General features: G+C 48.8%; 1 protein-coding gene across 1 annotated transcript in view; it reads right to left on the bottom strand.

The window, feature by feature from the left end:
• The window catches only part of TRPV2 (transient receptor potential cation channel subfamily V member 2), a 56,461-nt gene extending 42,901 nt beyond the window's left edge, over positions 1 to 13,560 (bottom strand). The window contains exon 1 of the mRNA XM_014447794.2: positions 13,364 to 13,560. Coding sequence (XP_014303280.1) covers positions 13,364 to 13,560 — 197 coding nt within the window. The remainder of the gene's footprint in view (positions 1 to 13,363) is intronic.
• Positions 13,561 to 14,193: the final 633 nt, after the last annotated feature.

Consider the following 14,193-nt stretch of genomic DNA (forward strand, 5'->3'; position numbering starts at 1 on the left):
AAGTTGCGGCGCCACCCCCTGTCACGCACAGAGCAGGGCCGATCCGGGGGTTGGGGCGCTGCCCCCTGTCACTCACAGAGCAGGGCCCATCAGGGGGCTTGGGGCTCCGTACCCTGTCACACACAGAGCAGGGCCGATCAGGGGGTTGGGGCGCTGCCCCCTGTCACTCACAGAGTAGGGCCCATCAGGGGGGTTGGGGCTCTGTACCCTGTCACACACAGAGCAGGGCGGATCAGGGGGTTGAGGAGCTCCCCCCTGTCACTCACAGAGTAGGGCCGATAGGGGAGTTAGGGGCACTGCCCCCTGTCACACACAGAGCAGGGTGGATCAGGGGGTTGAGGGCGCTGCCCTCTATCACCCACAGAGCAGGGCCGATCAGGGGGTTGGGGCGCCCGCCCCTGGTCACACTCAGGGCAGGGCTGATGGGGAGGATATGGCTGTACCCCATCACACACAGAGCAGGGCCTGTGGGGGAGGTTGGGGCACCACCCTCTATCACCCACAGAGCAGGGCCAATCAGGGGGTTGGGGCGCCGCACCCTGTCACACACAGAGCCTCAGGGCGATCAGGGCATTGGGGAGCTCCCCCTACCAGGCACAGAGCAGGGCTGATCAGGGGGTTGGGGCTCCTTCCCCTGTCACAAACAGAGCAGGGCGGGTAGGGAGGTTGTGGCCCCACCCCCTGTCACACACAGAGCTGCAGGGTGATCAGGGGGTTTGGGCGCTGCCCCCTGTCACGCTGATCCCGGTGACAGGAGGCCTCGCGGCTCCGCTGATCCTGGTGCTGGGAGGCATATTACCCTTTTACTATATAGAATAGAGGCCTGGTTCATGGGTGGGGGCTGGCTGGTTTGCCCTGAAGGGTGTCCTGGATCAGGGTGGGGGTCCCCACTGGGGTGCCTGGCCAGTCTGGCTGAGGGGCTGAGGGCCGTTTTCAGGCTGGCGGGTGACTGAAGCTCCCAACTGCTCCTTTTTTTCTTTTCTTTTTTTTATTCTGGGCCAGCTTTAGCTCTGAGGCCTCGCTGCTGAAAGCAGGTTTCTGGCCTTTGTTTACCTTCTGTATTTGATACAATGTTGCAGTCCGGTTGGCTGAAGCCCGGCTGACTAAAGCAGGTTTCTGGGGTTTTGTTTAGCTTCTATATTTGCAACATAGTTGCTTAGAGTTGCAGCTGAGAGGCCGGCAAGTCAGGCGGGGAACGTTGGAGTCTGCCGTCACTGGAGCAAGCAAGCATCCCTGTTCGCTTCAGTGCATGGCTGCCGGCCGCCATCTTGGCTGGCAGTTAATTTGCATATCGCCCTGATTAGCCAATGGGTAGGGTAGCGGAGGTACGGCTAATTACCATGTTTCTCTTTTATTAGATAGGATATTTCAGGAGAACCAAGATGGCGGCATAAGGTACAAACCTGTACGTGCTGCTCCTCACAACAAAATTAAAACCACAACTATAAGACAAAACAGCTATCATCCAGAACCATGGGAAAGCTGACTGAGTGGAAGTTCTACAACTAGAAGGAAAGAAAAAAGCGCATTTTGACCGAGTAGGAGGAGAGCGGCACCAAGAACAGAGGTACATAGGTGCGGTTTCTTTCAATCGGAAGGGGATACAAGCTCTTGAACGCACTGAACTCATTTACGGTGAGACGCTGGGGTCCCAGGCTCCTACGGGGAGAAACGGGACTGTCCTGCAGTGGGTCAGAAAGCGAGGGTGACTTTCTCACAGAGCTGCTCGTAGGGATCATTGTGGCGGTGGGGGAGCGCGGCACTCGGGGAATCGGAATCACGGAGATGTGATGACACCATTGTTTGCTCCACCCTGGTGTCTCCCTGAGACCCCGCCCCACTCTATTCACATCCCCTCCCAAGCTGTGATCGGCTGCACAAAGGAGGCACCTGCGCTTCTGCAGCTGAACAACCTGCAGCTGGATCAGAAAGCTCCAAAACTTCCAAACTACAAACAAAGCAGAGAAATTTGTTGATATCGCTGTAGCAGTTCTTATCGACACAGCGGGTTCTCCCAGTCAGCCAAAAATAAGAAGACAAAGAAACATGTCACAAATGAAAGAAATGGAGGAAAGCAAATGAATGGAGGACATAGAGTTCAGAACCACAGTTATAAGATTACTCAAGAATCTTCTATGAACCTCCGAGAAACTTAGTGAGACCTCCGAGGAACTTAGTGAGACCTTCAAGGACCTTAATGAGAATGCCAAACAAATGGAAAAGGACCAGTCAGAAATTAGACATACACTGACTGAAATAAATAATAATATACAGAGATCCAACAGCAGACGAGTGGATCCCAAGAATCAAGTCAAAGATCTGAAATATGAAGAAGCAAAAAACACTCATCTGGAAAAGCAAAATGAAAAAAGAATCCAAAAACACGAAGATAGTGTAAGGAGCCTCTGGGACAACTTTAAGTGCACCAACATCAGAATTATAGGGGTGCCAGAAGAAGAGAGAGAGCAAGATACTGAAAGCCTATTTGGAGAAATAATGACAGAAAACTTGCCCTACCTGATGAAAGAAATAGACTTACAAGTCCAGGAAGCGCAGAGAACCCCAAACAAAAGGAATCCAAAGAGGACCACACCAAGACACATCATAATTAAAATGCCAAGGGCTAAAGATAAAGAGAAAATCTTAAAAGCAGCAAGAGAAAAACAGTTAGTTACCTACAAGGGAGTACCCATACGACTGTCAGCTGATTTCTCAACAGAAACTTTGCAGGCCAGAAGGGAGTGGCAAGAAATATTCAAAGTGATGAATAGCAAGAACCTACAACCAAGATTACTCTACCCAGCAAAGCTATCATGTAGAATTGAAGGTCAGATAAAGAGCTTCACAGACAAGAAAAAGCTAAAGGAGTTCACCACCAAACCAGGATTATATGAAATGCTGAAGGATATTCTTTAAGGGATAAATACCACATGATCTCACTCATTTGTGGAATATAATGAACAACATAAACTGATGAACAAGGACTGATCCAGGGATGGAGAGGCATTGATTGGACTATCGAGCCTTGGAGGGAAGGTAGGGGAGGGTGGCGGTAAGGGGGAGAGATCAACCAAAGGACTTATATGCAAGTATATAGGCCTAACCAATGGACATGGACAACGGGGCGGGGGGGGGGGTAAGAGCATGAGTGGGGGGGGTAAGGGATAACTTGGGGATAAGGACACATATGTAATATCTTAATCAAATATATATATATATATATTTCAATAATTCTTGAGATTCAAATCCAAATTATTATTTTAAGGCATATTCTTTAGCAAATTTTTGTAACAGAGACAATTTTACTGAATTTCTTTGAGGGTTTAAGATGAACTTTGGAACAGGCTTCATTAACATTTCAAAAATCACTTTATTATGGAAAAATACCAATCTTGTTGCTAGAACCAAGCCTGTAGTTCTTTCTTCCCTGGGTCAAATTCACCATTTTTCTTAGGAAATAATCAGTCTTGGGTTTTATTTTGTACCATCACAAAGAGAGATTTAAGCCTAGCTCAAGACTTTATTAAAATCCAAAATCGGGCTGTGCGCACATTTTGTCTTGAACCAGTTTCTCTCTTTATGAGTACAAAAATCCCAGATGCATCTCTAAATTTTGTAAAACTTTTCAATTACAAGAAGGAGACTTTAAATTAGAATACTTGGGGAGGGGGTGTCCATATTGGATTACCATGTGCTCCCTTCTTCCCTTCCCCCACATCCTGCTTTGGGGGAAGTTTCAGCAAATGACTCAGATGGCATATTTTTTCCCAAAGTCATGCTTAATAGAAAAAGACATTTTAAATGTTTTCCTATTTTGCTTCCCAAAGTAATAGCTAGCACCCAAGGTTATCTTATCCAAAATTTGGTTATCATAAGATGTTCTCCGGTAATTTTTAAATAAAGCTAGTCTTTTTTCGGGCAAGCCGATAGCTCTGCCTTCTCCTGCCACCTTTGAATCTCTCCGAACCAGAGATGGATTCGGCAGCAGGGTTTCATTTCTTTTTACAAATTTTAGGTTCCAAATACAAATTAAGATTTTAATTTGGACAAGAAACCACATTAAGATGACCATGGCACTCTTTTTTCAGCCTGATTTAAAAGAGTACCTTTTAATATTCCAATTTCTTCATAATTTGGCCTTTTTGCACAGATGATTCTATTAATGGAGAATTAAACATTTCAGGATTAGGACATGGAGGTAGAGGGAGCAATGAAGGCCATTCCTCCAATTTTTCTTCCTGCTCCTCTCTAGGAGGAGCGGAGGGAACCAGGTGAGGAGACTCCTCCTCAGCCCCTCTAAAAGGCTCTAGCAAATGCAATATTGTGATTCCCATGGAAAAACAGTGTTTTGAGGTAAGTTTTTTCCTGCTGCTGAGCTTTTTTCAAGTTCTGACTAACTTTTTGGCAAACATTCAAGATCTAATGTACATTAGATCTTGGTTTCTTCAAGAAACCAAGGGTTATGTTCTATAATAACATGCAAAAACTATAAGAGATTCCCTTCTAAAATTTTAACTCCTTAAGCATGCAAATCAAAAGTCTATAATAAAGTTTCTCTTACCTTTTTAAAGCCGAATCCTGCCCCATTAGCCTGGCTAAAGAAAATGTTCCCACCCTACTTACAGATCTCGACTTCTGCAGTTGATCCTGGGCATTGCGTGCGGCAAAATATCTCCCCACCTTTAAGGTGAATTCTTCCCCACCTTGCTGGTGAAACTTCGTTTTTTTGCTCTAGGCGAAGCCTTCACTTTCAGATTTCCCATTGGGAGCCAGATGTTGTAAATGTTTCCCCCCACGTCCCGTGTGGTTCAGAGTTCAGGATCTGGAAGAGGAGCTGCAGACAAATGAAAGAGAAGAGACAAGAGATAATTTGGAAATATTGGGGGGCCAGGTGGGTAAGTCCAACTCAAGAGGAAGGACTTCCACCGGTGCTCAGGCCTTGCCAACCTTTTATTGGTTTGGGATACACCTATAGCCCTTAGGCAGGCAAGTTCCAGTATCACACAGACTATCTTATCAATAAGGATTTACATGACTATCTGGTGGGAAAGTTGCTTCAGCTACCATTGTCTGGACTAACAGTGGGTGCATAGCTCTGACCTTGGCTAGGGCTTCAAGGGTCACCAGCCTTCCGGGTTCTCTGTCCATATCTCTCTGCTAGTGAAAACAATAGGTGGTTTCCCACATGACATGGCATTGGGCGTATCTAGTTTCTGGTCTACAAGGTCAGACAGCTAAGTTTATCTTCCTCATTATTCAAGCAGGCTAAAGCAGGCTAGAAAGCAAAGTTATTTATTTATTTTTTTTAGAATAAGAGGCTGTCTAAAGAATAGCAGAGAATTCCAAACAGTAGTTTTACAGTATAGGGGTTAGCCTTTTCATCCCCCCCACCCCCCGCCTTGTCCCACAAGCTTTTTAGCCTCGTGGTACAATAACTACGGGATGTTAAGGTGAACAGGGGTGTTGATCGATCTTTTACTGCTTCCTGCTGAAAAGAGACGACGTCCAAGGGGTTAACAACCCGTTTCTTCCCCTTGGAGAGGTTTGTAGGGAATTCTTTTGGCTTGTAGGACCATTTGAAGTTTAAAGGTGGGTGGGTGCCTGTTTTGAGACCAGAAGTTCCATACAGTCGTTGGTTCTGAGAGCCTTTGAGCCCGGAATGATTGCTCTCATAGAAGACCACCGAGGAGCAAGGATGCCTCCCACGCCAAAGAGACCGGTGGTGGGCACGAGCGCCCAGTCACTGCATTCCTTCTGCGTCTCCTCCCTGCCCGGGGAGCATGGTGTGGATGCAGCTGCACAGCACCCCTGCCTCGAGCCAGCGACTCGCTGCCAAAGCTTGTGGAGGAGGGAGCCCTCTCCCTGCTTCTGTCTCCCCGATGCCCATGGCCTTTCTATTTATTTTCCTGATGAGTTGCCCCTTTCCTTGCATTAAAGGAGATTTCCCCCTAACTGTTTGGGCCAATATACTGGCTATTGACTAATTTCCCTTGAATACCAATTGTGTCATTAGGGGACTTCCTTTCCTCATCTCTGGCCTGCAGAACCTGGCGGGTTCTAAGTGGTTATGGGATTAGACTCCCCGTGCCCATCACAACCAGCCTCTGGGATCTGCCAACACTCCTCGACCCAGGGACTCCCAAGCCACTCGCCTGCTCCCTAGGCGGCCCTTCTGTCCTCACCACACGTACGTCCAGCTCCTCCCCCCTGGGGAAGACTGAGCAGTTTTTTGGAAGCTCCCATCCTCACCCTCACCACTCTTAACCATAAGTGTTAGGAGTTTAGAGAGCTGGGGAGAAACTACAGCCTGAAGCCGTGGTGTTTGGCCCCCTGAGGCTAACCCTGACCCTTAGGGCAACCTGCACCTCTGGATTCTGGGTTCACAGACCAAGGCCAAGCTTGTTCTTTTGTTGCCATCAAGGCCCCCGAATGGCATTCTCAGTACTTCCGTTTGTTTTTGTACATTTTACTAGAAAGGATTGTAAAATAGCCACTTAGACAATTTACCTCTTCAGTATGCAAATGTAAATAAGTTGCAATATAGGAAATCTTTTGTTTTAATATAAGAATGAGCCTGTCCAATTTCTGCTGTACATTATTAAAGTTTTATTCACAGAGCTGAAAAAAAAATCTAGACGGGATGAGATAAAGTGAGTTAACAGATTTTTTAAAAAAATTTAAAAATATATATATTTTATTGATTTTTTACAGAGAGGAAGAGAGAGGGATAGAGAGTTAGAAACATCGATGAGAGAGAAATATTGATCAGCTGCCTCCTGCACACCCACCACTGGGGATGTGCCTGCAACCAAGGTACATGCCCTTGACCGGAATTGAACCTGGGACCCTTCAGTCCGCAGGCCAACGCTCTATCCACTGAGCCAAACTGGTTAGGGCAACAAGTTAACAGATTTAGAAGACATGGTCCTAGGGTTATGGCTATGAGTAGCATTCACAGTGGTCCTGTCAATGGAAGGAGCCATTTCCAGACACCCCCCTCCCCACATGCAGCCCAGGTCTCAGATAACTCCTGTCTTATTTTTGAAGCTCGATCAGCTAGTTTCTTGGCCCCATCCCTTACAATACCAGACTGGTTAGCATAAAAACAGCACTCTTCCTCAAGGAACAGGCACAGCCCTCCTTTCTCCACTGTGAGAAGGTGTAGTCCTCTTCAATTCTTGAGAGTAACAGCTGCCAGTGAGTCAATCTAGTCCTGTACTGCAATAATACTTTGAGCTATTTCTTCTAAACTGTCAGCAAGGTCCTTGGATAGGCTCTGATAGTAGGAGAGGGAAGTTGCTAGTCCCCCTATTCCAGTGCTAACCCCTGTTGAAATGCCAAGTGTTATAAGGAGAGGGTGAGGTTAAGTGTTTGGTAGAGATAGTGAGGACTTAGGAAGCTCTCAAGAGGCAGAGTGCAAACCTGAGAGTGGTCAAGATTAAGAAAGTTCAGTAACAGCAAAAGAGTTAGCCTTAGCTTCATCTTGTTCCTTTTCTGTGTAGGAAACAGTAATTTATGGAATTCTGTATTCCAGCAGGGGCAGAAGAGTTCTCCTCCTGGGACTAGCCTTGAGTTCCTGCGGGACTCATAAAAAGACAAAATGAGAATTACTAGAAAGATAAAAAACAATGATTATCCAGAAATATCAGAGCATTTTGCCTTTAAGAGAAGATAAGAAAGAAAGATTAGTGTAAGGAAGAATTCAGCAGGGTGTTATCTAAATTCTTTGGAGCAGGTTGATCGGCCAGGTTCGTTGTCTTCTTGAGGGTGATCCGCAGCGGGTGTTTCTGGTCAGAGGTCACCTTCCACTCAGGCTGGGCATCGCTGGGCTGGTGGGCTGCTTTCACCTGGGAGTGGTGAATCCAGGTGTTCAGTCCTGCAACCTTGAGAGCTGTGGGGGTGGTTAGTATGACTGTATAGGGTCCCTTCCAAATTGGCTGAAGGGGCTCTTTTTTCCAGTCTTTTACCCAAACCTGGTCTCCAGGTTTATAAGGATGTACAGTTGTTCCTAGAGAGATGGGTAGTCGGTCAGTAACCCATCTGTGGACCTCAAAGACAGTTTTTCCAAGTCCTTGTAGTTGCTTCTGGATTTCTAAGTTTCCTATTTCCCCCAAATCTCCCTTTGGCCGAATTAAGGGAGGGGGTCTACCATGTAGAATTTCAAAGGGAGAGAAACCTACCCTGGCCCTCGGGGCACAGTGTACCGGTAGGAATACAAGAAGCAAGATATCTGTCCAGGGTAAGGTTGTCTCTTGGCATAGCTTAGCCATAGCCTGCTTTAGAGTACGGTTCATGCGCTCTACTTTCCCTGAACTCTGAGGCCTGTAAGTTGTATGTAGGTTCCATCTAATTCCTAAAGCCTTAGTTACCTGTTGTACTATTTCTGCTACAAGGGCTGGGCCATTATCAGACCCTATGGTCAGAGGCATTCCATACTGCGGAATAATGTCCTTTAGCAATGCCTTAGTGACTTCTCTCCCCTTTTCTGTGCAAGTGGGATATGCCTTGACCCAGCCTGAAAAGGTGCAAACAAAGATTAGTTGGTATTTATTTTCTCTGCTAGGCCCTACTTCTGTAAAGTCTACTTCTAAGTCCTCAAAGGGAGTTTTCCAACAGCGCTGAATTCCTATTAGTCCCACAGGACCCTGTTTGGCATTGTTCTGAGCACAGAGGAGGCAACGCTGAGAAACTGAGGGACACAAGGAGGGAAGACGGGTAGTATCTGCCTAACAAAGCTTCGAGAGGAGTCTTTCCTAAATGAGTAAGTTCATGCTGCTGGAGGACTAACTTATGGGCTAACTATTCTGGGACATAGACCCTATGACCTGGGAGTATCCACCAACCTTCTTTTGTTCTTTTGCCCCCTTCTTGCTGGGCCCATTCCTCCTCCAGAGGAGTGTATTTTGGAGGTTCAGGTAATTCGGGGGCCAACATGATCCGTGACGGTGCTGCTTGTTCTTTGGCAGCCTGCTTCGCTGCTGCGTCCGCACGCTGGTTTCCTTCCGACACTGAGTCTTTCCCTTTCCGGTGACCTTTGCAATGAATATGGCTATTTCTTTAGGCTCCCAAACTGCTTCTAGTAACTTTAAGATCTCATTTTGATTTTTGATTCCTTTTCCTCCTGCTGTCAGGAGCCCCCTTTCCTTGTATATAGCCCCATGAATTTGCAGGGTAGCGAAGGCATAGCGTGAATCAGTGTAGACGTTGGAACGCTTATCCTTACTGAGCTCTAAGGCTCTGGCGAGGGCCCAAAGTTCTGCCCTCTGCACTGACCATCCTTCAGGCAGGGCCTGTGCCTCAATTGTCTCAAAGTTTGATACCACTGCATATCCGGCTCGTCTTTTTCCTTCATCTAAGAAGCTGCTGCCATCTGTGAACAATACTAAGTCTGGATTGTTTAGGGGCTTATCTGTTAGATCTGGCCAGCTAGAGTAAACCTCCTCTAGGACTTCCAGGCAATCATGCTCAGGAGACCCCTCAGCAACTGGTAGAAAAGTGGCAGGATTAAGAGTTCTTACTGCTTTTAGTCGTACCCTTGGATTTTCACATAACAGTCCTTGGTATTGAGTCATCCGAGCATGAGTTAGCCAGTGCTGTCCCCTAGCTCCATTAGGGTAATAACAGAATGATGTACTTTTACATTTAAGTTTTGTCCCAGGGTAAGCTTATTTGCTTCTTTGACTAATAATGCCGTGGCTACAAGGTCCCTGAGACACGGGAGCCACCCAGAGGCAACTGGGTCAATCTGCTTGGAGAGATAGGCTACTGGTCTTTGCCAGGGCCCAAACTCCTGGGTTAGAACTCCTAGGGCTACCCCCCAGAGATTAAAGTCCTGTGTCACATCTGGTAGCCCTATGCCGGGGCCTCCGTGAGCTTTGCCTTTATGCTGATGAAGGCTTTCTCCTGCTCGGGGCCCCATTCAATGGGTGCCTTCTCTTCCCCTTTTAAAGCTTCATAGAGAGGCTTGGCCAGGTCTGAAAACCCTGGGATCCAGATTCGACAGAACCCTGCTGCTCCCAGGCATTCCCGAATCTGCCGCCGGGTGCTAGGGACTGGGGTGGTGCATACGGCCTGCTTTCTTTCAGTCTCTAGCCTTCTTTTCCCTTGGATGATTTGGAAGCTTAGATACTTGACTTCCTTCTGACAAATCTGTGCCTTTTTCTTGGACACTCTGTAACCTGTTTCAGTTAACAGTCTCAGGAGGGCTCGTGTCCCCTCCCTGCACTGAGCTCTTGTGGAGCTGGCTAGTAGGAGGTCGTCTACATATTGAAGTAGAACACACCCCAAGTCCTGTCCTGGGAACTTAGATCAGATGCTAGTGCTCCACTAAAGAGGGTAGGGGAGTTTTTGAATCCTTGTGGAAGTCTGGTCCAGGTGAACTGCTCCTTGGTCCCCGTAGTTGGGTTTTCCCACTCAAAAGCAAAAACGGGCCGGCTGGAGGGGGCTGATCGGAGGCAGAAAAAGGCATCTTTCAGATCTAGGCATGTAAACCATTCCGCATGTAAACCATGGAATGAGTCCTAGAAGCGTGTAGAGGTTTGGCAGCGCCGAATGCAAGGTTATAACGGCCTCATTAACAGCCTGCAAATCCTGAACCGGCCGGTAGTCATTATTTCCAGGCTTTCTGACAGGCAAGAGGGGAGTATTCCATGGTGACTGGCATCTTTTAAGGAGTCCCCACTGAAGTAGCCAGTCTAAGTGGACCTGAATTCCTAGGCGTGCCTCCCTCGGAATTGGATATTGGCAGATTTTGACAGGCTGTGCCCCAGGCTTTAAGTCAATTAGTATCGGGCATGGTCTTTGGCCAGGCCAGGGGGATTTCCTTCTGCCCAGACCAGTGGAAATTCTTCCTCTAATTCAGGCTCTAAAGGTGTGGCCTTTGAGGGGCATAAAGTCTCCATTCTTCCTCCCAGGGCACTGCTTAGGAAGGATCATTGGAGAAGTCACCTCACCTAGGCGTAGCTGTGCCGAGCCATCTGGGGCAAAGGTGATTTCTGCCCCCATTTTGGCTAAAAGGTCTCTACCCATCAAAGGTACTGGACAATCTGGCAAGTACAGGAATTCATGAATTACTCGGTGGCCGCCAAGTTGGCATCGGGGAGGCCGGCAGAATGGTCTATGGGTCTGGTCCCCAGTAGCTCCAATATTGGTGACTTTCTTTTCTGAAAGAGGTGCTACTTTCTGTGTGACCACTGAGTGCTCCGCTCCCGTATCAACCATAAAGTCCACAGTCTGGCCCCCAGTTTTCATTCTGACCATGGGCTTGTGGGGGCCCGGCTGAAAAGAGCCCCGTCTGTCCTAGTCAGAGTCAGCTGCTGCCAGCCCAATAAGGTCTGCTTCAGGTGGCTCTGGTTGATAGCGACTGGGTGGAAAAGGGGGCCCTGTTTTCTTGCTAGGCTTTTTAGGACATTCATTTTTCCAGTGTCCTGCTTCCTTACAATAGGCACACTGGTCCCGTCTCAGGCTTGCTCTTCCTTTCCCTCCTGATCTGTATTCTTGCTTCCCTTGTTGGGCTGTCTGGGGGCCCGAACCTCTGAAAGCCGCTGCTATTACATTGGCCCTTTTTTGTATTCTCTCTTCTTCCTCCTTAGCCTGCTCCTGCCCTGCCTGCTTCTCCACTCCTGCTACTAAAACCTTACTCTGTCCCTTCTTACACACGCAGAACGGGACCCAAGGTGGCAAGGTTTGAGCAATTTCTAACCAGCTGTCTATGTAGGGAAACTGATCTGGGTGTCCAGGGTCTCCTGTGACTATATTCCAGACCGCCCTGAACAATCCTTCATCTAAAGAGCGTTCTGAGGGCCAGCCAACCCCGAAGGCTGGCCATTCTACTTCACAGAATTTCCTCAGTGTTTCAGTATTCATTTTAATTCCATAATCCCCATTGAATCCCTTTAAAAATTTTTTCAACATGCAATTGAGAACAGTGGGTTTACTTTGTCCCGACCCCATAATGATCGGTGGCGAGAGACAGACAAGGGAGGGGGTGACCTGTTTTCACAGATCCTCACTCAGATGCCTGCCTGGCCACATCCTTTGGGAGCTTAGATTCGTCTTAGCTAAGGTGCACCCGTATAAACCCCAGGCCTGGTCACCTCCACGTGGGGGTGAGTCACCCTTATACCATATGACGAATCGCAGAACCGAAGTTTGGGGCCCACTCTGACTCTGTAACTGAAGTCATGGAGCCACACAAAGGAGAGGAGAGGGCAGGCCCCCTCCCTCCACACTCACGCACTTTCACCAGACATTCACTCAGAGTTTAAACAATCCACCCAAATCCTGACTAATTGCCTAAGGGAGCTCTATGGCTTCCCGGAAGGTGATCAAGCTCCCCTGCCACTCACTTGGAGTGGGCCAAACTGATTGGGGCCCTTACCTTACCGATTCTGTCGACAGGTCCAGAAGTGTCCGTCCGCTCTCTCCAGATGCCGGCCGGGTCCTGGGCTGAGGTCCGGGAGCGCCCGGAGTCCCCTGGTTCAGTTCTGCTAAATCAGCAGAGCGCCGCCTCCCAGAGGCCTACCCAGCTACCCCGGTCCCCAAACCCAGTCCACACCGGAGGCCAAGAGGCCACGTATGGTTGGTTTTCCCGAGTCAGGGGACCACTAATGTTACAGAAAAACCGGAGAAGAACCAAGCAATGCTCAGAGAGTTTGGAGTTACACTTTATTCACCACGGTGGGCTTAGAGAAAATGAGTTCAAATCCTAAGCAGAACTTCCCTTCTTATGAAAGAGCCAGCCCTATGTGTCCTTAGTGGTTATCTTGCTAGTGGCCTTGAAAACTACACAGTTCTATCCAATTAAAAAAATGCACCTGGCATGGCATTGGGCATATCTAGTCTCTGGTCTACAAGGTCAGACAGCTAAGTTTATCTTCCTCATTATTCAAGCAGGCTAAAGCAGGCTAGAAAGCAAAGTTATTATTATTATTTTTTTTTTTTTAGAATAAGAGGCCGTCTAAAGAATAGCAGAGAATTCCAAACAGCAGTTTTACAGAATAGGGGTTAGCCTTCTCAGGGTGAGCTCAGGAGGCAACAGATTGATGTTTCTCTCTCTTTCTCTCTTTTTGTCATTTCTCTCTCTCTCCACTGTTTCTCTCTCTCTCCCTCTCCCTCTCCCTTCCTCTCTAAAATCAACTTTTTAGACTACAGGCTTGACATAGCTGGCAATTCCAACTTTCACTGCACAGTTGGGCCCCCTTAGTCTGTGCCAGCCCAGCAACTCCAGGCACAGAGCCCATGGGCAGCAAAGGGCCAGGAGCTGTCACAGTCAGAATGAGAACCCCACAGGCTGTGGGGAAGGGGCACCGAGTGCTCTGCTGGAAGTGAGGGACCCCGGGCTGAACCCCATTTACTGCCTTACTTGGCACCTGCTGCCTTTTGGTAGTTGAGGTTCACTTTGATCTGAGGGGAGAAGTTCCTGTCCTCGGGCACATACGGTGACTCCATGGGGGGCAGCACAGCCCCAAGGCCCCGCTGTCCTGTGTCCACATCAGCTCCATCTTCCCAGCCTCCATAGGTCCCCAACCTGAAAGCAGGGGGGCCGGAGGTGGAAGCCATCCTGGGGGTGGCGGCCCAGTGGGAACCTCTGTGGAGAGAGATATCAGGGGCCCCGCCTGCCTCCGCCCAGGGAGGGGTAGGTGGTCTGGCTGGGCTGCAGACAGAGGGGTTTAGACGCTGAGTACACCCACCCACATGGATGGGGGGTGGGCTGCGAGGAAGGAATGAGGCTCCGGTGAGGAGAGGAAGGGAAGTTTGGGTGTGAGGATGGCGGTGTCCTGAGAGGGGGGAACAGAACCCAACAGGCCGGCCTCTTTGCCGCTGTCCCAAGGGAAGGGACCGTGGTGTCCCTGACTTTCCCTCCAGGACTTCCTGATGTGGAGGCCACAGCCCCTGGCCTGGGGGTAGCAAGCGTTTGCATCACCAGCACAGCCCTCTCTCTACGCACATTCTGTCCAGCGGCCAGGAGTCACCGCAGATGAAGGTGCAGTAGTGGGGTGGGTGCAGGGCGCTCACATCTCACCACGGAAGGGGCGCTGGCGGGGCTGAAGTGGGGGTTGGGGTTGGAAACCCTGCATCTGCTGCCAGGACAGCCGAAGCTCAAAAGGGAAGTGAATTCCCCAAGTTCACTAGCTGTGGACTGCGGAAGCCTGTCCATCCTTGCTGCTTGACACAGTCGCTGCAGGGAAGAAA

Source organism: Myotis lucifugus, unplaced genomic scaffold, assembly GCF_000147115.1.
Source record: "Myotis lucifugus unplaced genomic scaffold, Myoluc2.0 scaffold_715, whole genome shotgun sequence".
In the NCBI taxonomy this organism is placed as follows: Eukaryota; Metazoa; Chordata; class Mammalia; order Chiroptera; family Vespertilionidae; genus Myotis; species Myotis lucifugus.